The following is a 6,000-nucleotide window of genomic DNA, read 5'->3' as shown; positions in this document are numbered from 1 at the left end:
GATCGCTCATGTGGGAGTTGCAAGCACACATCGAGGGGGTGCACTGAAAATTTGATGCGGCAGCTGGGGGGGAAATAATAAAATAAAGCGAAAAAAAAAAAGAAATCAGGAAAAATGAAAGGAATTGCAAGTGCGCAGTTACTGTGTCCTTGCAACAAAAACCAAAGACGTGGCAGAAACTCTGAAGGTTTCCGTTGGGGCAGGAAGGATGCTGCTGCTACTGCTGCTGCTACTGCTGCTGATGTGTATGTGTGTGGGTGTATCAGAAATTCCATTTAAATGTCCCTCAATGGACAAATCAAAGATAACCGAGAGAAAAACGTGGCAGGACCGAGCGAGAAGTAAATTGAAAACCGGAAAGTATCCTGTCGCTGTATTAACTTCATAAGCTGCCCGTAATGGCCCCCAGAAGTCAAAAGGCAATTAAGTTCTTGGCCCACACGCTCTTGGTCCATAAATCTTGGCCAGAAAAAAAAAAATAAAATCATTATGCTAAGCATTTTTGATTAGCCCCGGAAACTGCCACTTGTCCTAAATTTTTATGCCATCTCCTCTCGGCCCTGGCCCGGGCCCGGGCTCTTGTCAATCAAGCTGCTCCCCCCCTTTTTAGGGGGAGACGCCTGGAATTAATTCACATTGTTATGCAGATGGCCAGGATTGGCAGGATCGTTACGCATTTTGTCGTTTCTAGCCAAAAATATGTGTGTGCGGCTAAGTGGCTATTTTTTTGTGAAAAATATTTTACGACCCGCCTGCGAGCAAGTATTATGGCCATTTTTTATGGCCAATTTCAAGCTTGTCAGGAGTTTTTATGAAACAAATAACTAACGAAAACTATAATAGCCATTTGAGTTTGAAAACTCAATTCAAAATCAATCAGTATTAAAGTCTTTTGGGTTGAAATTTCTTTATTTTTTCATAAAGAAAAAGTGTGGAACGATTTTCTTGAACAGAAAGGGGCTAAGAGGCGGGAACAGGGTCTATATGGTGGGGCGACACTAGCTTGATTTGTGGCCCGCGGCGACAACAAGGTCATACTTGTTACACAAGGAAAAAAAGGTGTTTTCTAGGCATTAAATACTATATTTTTTTCATCTCTTAGGGCTAATTCATAACAAAATTAAAGACATATTTGAAGGAGATATTTTATAGACATACATTTATTTGAAAATGTTTTCCTTTCAGTGCATTCCTTGTGGCTGCTGCATTGGCGAAGGCTTCATAAATCGCCTGCACTTGAACTGGTCGCTGGTCGATGGCTTCCTTCCGTTTATTGGCCCCGCTTTCGGCCATTCCGCGCCACACTTTTAGCCATTTAAGCGCCATTTTTCTGGCCGCCTTGTCAAATGTGTTTATGGCCCAGAAGCCTGCCCCAGCCCTCGGCTTTTCGGCCAACAACCAAAACGACATCTGTGAAATGTTGAGTGCCCCAGCGTGGGGCATGCCCCGGCCCTGGCCCGGGCGCCAGCTACCCCTCCGAAAGTTGCTTCATTACGACTCGAAACCAATAAACACTTTAGCTTCAAATATAATTTGTTTCATTTATTTAATTGAATCCTTCAAAATGTATATAATTGTTTGGGTTTCCATCCATACATGTATATAGATATATTAAATATATATTATGTATATATAGTATAGTTTAGCTTTTGATATAGTACACGAGTGTATATATAATTGGTTTGCTCAGGCTCTTGTAAATATTGTAAATAATTTAATTAAACATTCATAATCAACAATTGGGCGTCTGAAGTCCGAGTGTTAAGATATCTTTCAGCTATATTGTATTTTAGATGTGAGAGTTAAGGTTTGGATTAGTTTTGGTTTTAGTTTTTAGTTAGTTGTTCCACATATTGTTGCACTAGACTTTTATATTCATTATCTTAAGCGTAAAAATACAATAATTCTCGGATCTATTAGATTAGTTTACTTCGATCTGGATGGGTTCTTGGTTTTTTTTTTGTTTTGCGGGTCCCCCAAAGTGGCCCAAGGAATTTAAAGCTTTCGTTAGTTAGTTGTTGTTCTCGTTTTAAGTTTCCCCTTCCCTCGGCTTTTCAGCTACATCTTCCAGCAACTCCCTACCCTTCCAGGACATTCTCAGTTTCCTTAGTAGTTGGTCGAAATTACTTAAGAGTTAGTTTAGAAAGAGTAATATATAATATAATATATTGTAGTTCGAGAAATGACAGATGTTTTTGGTCAAGTATGGAGTTGTAGGCTGATCGCGATCGTTTGAGCTTTGGGCTTACAAACTAAATACGGGCTTTAGCCCTTACAAATATGTATATATTTTATAGATAATTATACGTTTTTTTTCTCTGTGTATGTATACATAACAATTTGCTCTGGCATCCAATATTTGTGTGAAGAGAAACGCTAAGTTGAGGAAATGCTATACGGTTTTAGGTTAGATAGATCAAGACTACGTTGAGTAACACCGGATAGGGCTCTAGGATAATAATACTCTAGGATAGATACTTGTCGGCTGTCCGAAATGAAGTTGATTTCAATTGACTCTGAAGAACACACTTTTGCGACAGAGATAGTTGCTTAGTTGGAGAAAGAGACAGAGACAGCCGAGTGATACAAATATGGTACTTTTAGTTGCAAATATTGGACAGTGCTATAATCCATCTCTCCATCGCTCATACACTCATTACAAAAAAAAGCTGAGATACAACATATTGACTGCCGTTGAACCCACGCACTTTCCCCGCCAAAAACTATTATGTAGCATACTCTCAGGCACCCCAGCTTAATGCTGATCCTGAAGTAGAGACTTAATTGTATGCTTTCGTTGGAGAATCATGGGTTGTCCTGGCAGCCGCTCACTCGCTCACTCACACCTCCTCCCACACCTTACCTAGCGACTACTTTACTGGATCCCCCGCGTTTCCTTCGCCAACTTACACCTGCTCGGCACTCTCGTCCAGCACCATGGAGTGCAGATCCATCGCCGAGCGGGTCTTCCGCGGCGGACGCGGCATCAGGTAGTGACTGGTACTGGCCCCCACGAACACGGAGTTCTGCCGGGGACGCGACACCTGCGACACATGGGAGGCGTAGCCTGGAACGACAAGGGGGTGGGTAAACGGTTAATGGAAAATGGTTATGCCTGGAGATGATTTCTGGATGGAAGTTGGGGGTTTCGGGGGATGCGTGCTCAACAATCGGTAGCGAGTGAATGCCAACATGTAGGAGAGGCGTGGAAATCTATAGAGATGCTCAGGAAAAGGAGGTTTACAAAATATTATAACATAATTGGTTGTTAAAAGTCTTCATCTAAAAACCTACAGCGATGCTCAAAAAGGGAGGTAGCTTTTCCTTTTTATACTCTTCTGTTCCAGTCCGTGTCACAGTCTCATCTTTATCTGGATTCTTTTACGAATTCGGGAAACCCCTCGAGCGATGATGGCCTGACTCAACTTAATAGACTTTCCGCTACGGGTTCGAGGTCTCGGCACTCAGGCCCCTGTGTTCTGTTCCCCTTGGCCTTTACCCACATCATCGTCGTACATACATATCTCTTTATTCTCCACTTCCATTTCCATTTCCATTCCCGTTGCCGGGCCTTTGGCGCTTGCATGTTTTATGTGCGTATTTCTATCTCTGGCCGCTTGTCTGCCATGCGTTTCCATGAGATTTAATTGCTCAGCTCAAGGATGGAGCCTGGAGGTAGGAGCAGGACCAGCAGGAGGGCCTGGAGGAGCAGGAGGACCAGCAGGAGGACCTGGAGGAGCAGCACGACTCCCTCCCTGACAGTGCCATTAAAATTGTATTGTTATTTGCTTCACTTGCGCTCCGCTGCCTCAGAGTCGCTCAGCGGGCAACTTAATTGTCTGGCAACTCATTAAAAAAATTGGAGTCTCCGGCTTCCCAGAGTGACTACAACTAAATGCTGTATTTAACGGGCTGTGGTAGGCGTGGTCGACTCCCTTATGCATAAGTATTTCGATTTCTGTTAACGGGAAAAGGGATTAGAGTAAAGCTGGAAGGGATCAGAGCAGATGTGTGCATATGTTTAACCGGGATTCATTATATACGAGTGTCTCGGATGGTGAATTATGTAATTGAATAAATCCAGGGGTTTATCATATTACACATAATGTAATAAATTGCTTTACCACGAAGAGAGATCTATGTTCAGAGTAAAAATTTACAGAATTTAGGGGCCTAACCATTTCGTTTCATAATTTTAGTGCTCCTAATGAACGTACATACTGTAAACTAATTAATCTTCTCTTTGTAATGAAGAATAAAGAAATATATAGATCCTACTATTTCACCCACAATACCATCATTTTATTCCACTGTGCAGCCCTTGGCAACGCACAAAAGTATGCACTACAAGTTGTCGATACTTTGAGCTCGCTGGATGTTCGATTTTAATTGCATTCGAATGGCGGCCCAAGGAGGTAGTGGGAGGGGAAGCTGGCGTAAAAAAGGGCGTGACTGGGGCAGCTGATGACGTACATACCCTTGGCATAAATGTTGGGATTATAGGCCGCAAATTGACACGTCGGCATATTCAGATTGTGCACCATTCCCATCGACATTCGCGACACGGAGGCGCGCTGTAAAAATATATAGAGAAAAGGATAAAAGGACATTGCATTAAAGCGAGCATTAAGTTTGGGGTTATAAAAGCATACTTAACACTAGACATATACATTTTCATAAGCGAAATCGCTGTTTTATCTTTCTTGGCGTCCATAATCACACCCACAAGATGATCTATGAAAAACTAATAGTCTAGCTCTCTTCCTTTTCATATTTAAAAGCAGATTCGTGATATTTATGGTATTCAGATTATCGGGGAATCGATATAGAAATCGTTTAAGGTATTCCGCTTGAGAATCGGATCAAAAATGGAGAAGATATAGACATCTCTCTGGTCCATATGGGGCACAACCCCATTTTCAAGGGGTCCCATCAGGAAAAAGGGACAAAAAATTGAAAAAATATTTCGTGTCAGGATTTTAATGCAGATCGATAAGGAATCGGTCCAGAAATCGATTAAGGTATTCCGCTTGAGAATCGGATCAAAACTGGAGGAGATATAGACATCTCTCTGGCCCCAATGGGGCACAACCCCATTTTCAAGGGTTCCCATCAGGAAAAAAGGACAAAAAATTGAAAAAATATTTCGTGTCAGGATTTTAATGCAGATCGATGGGGAATCGGCCCAGAAATCGTTTAAGGTATTCCGCTTGAGAATCGGATCAAAACTGGAGGAGATATAGACATCTCTCTGGGCCCAATGGGGCACAACCCCATTTTCAAGGGGTCCCATCAGGAAAAAGGGACAAAAAATTGAAAAAATATTTCGTGTCAGGATTTTAATGCAGATCGATAAGGAATCGGTCCAGAAATCGATTAAGGTATTCCGCTTGAGATTCGGATCAAAACTGGGGAAGATATAGACATCTCTCTGGCCCCAATGGGGCACATCTTCATCACCATGCATTATTCCATATTTTGAAGGGGGTTCATCAGAAATTTTGAAAAAAATGGATCCAAAAATTTATTTCTATGTTTCGATGAAGATTTGCGGAGAATCAATCAACGATTCGTTTAAGGTACTTGGCTAGTTTTAGCAAAGATATAAACATTCCACTACTGGAATGAATCCGCAAGGGGATGGAACTTCGGTTCCTCCCGAAGATGTCCTTCCTGACCCTGTTTGTCCCGTTTGTCTCTTACCTGATGAGTAGGAACGGCGTCCATGTCCACCAGAGGACAGGAGCTGCGGTGCTGCTGCTGGAACTTGGGCTGATAGGGCTCCAGCATCCGGATCTTGCCCCAGCGGTTGAAGAAGAGCATGATGGCGCCCACCCAGAGCACCAGGACGAGGCCGACAATCAGGACCTCCTCGGTGCGCACAATGATCTTCGGTCCTGCAAGAGTTTACAATGTGAGTGTCATGTGAGTATAATTCCAGTTTTATTTATTTGTTTGTTCGCTGCTCGAGGATTTGTTTGGGTTTTGTGAACTGTTCGC

At 42.6% G+C, this 6,000-nt stretch overlaps 1 protein-coding gene across 1 annotated transcript in view; it reads right to left on the bottom strand.

Moving 5' to 3' along the window:
• Positions 1–1,521: 1,521 nt before the first annotated feature.
• Positions 1,522–6,000, bottom strand: part of LOC6504000 — a 36,143-nt gene continuing 31,664 nt past the window's right edge. The window contains exons 4-6 of the mRNA XM_001963947.4: positions 5,704–5,897; positions 4,478–4,574; positions 1,522–3,067 (exon numbers count right to left, since the gene is read on the bottom strand). Of these exons, the coding sequence (XP_001963983.2) occupies positions 2,907–3,067; positions 4,478–4,574; positions 5,704–5,897 (452 nt within the window). The 3' untranslated portion in view covers positions 1,522–2,906. The remainder of the gene's footprint in view (positions 3,068–4,477; positions 4,575–5,703; positions 5,898–6,000) is intronic.

Source organism: Drosophila ananassae, chromosome XL (genome assembly GCF_017639315.1).
Source record: "Drosophila ananassae strain 14024-0371.13 chromosome XL, ASM1763931v2, whole genome shotgun sequence".
Taxonomy (NCBI): Eukaryota; Metazoa; Arthropoda; class Insecta; order Diptera; family Drosophilidae; genus Drosophila; species Drosophila ananassae.
This window is presented reverse-complemented; position numbering and strand designations above follow the sequence as displayed.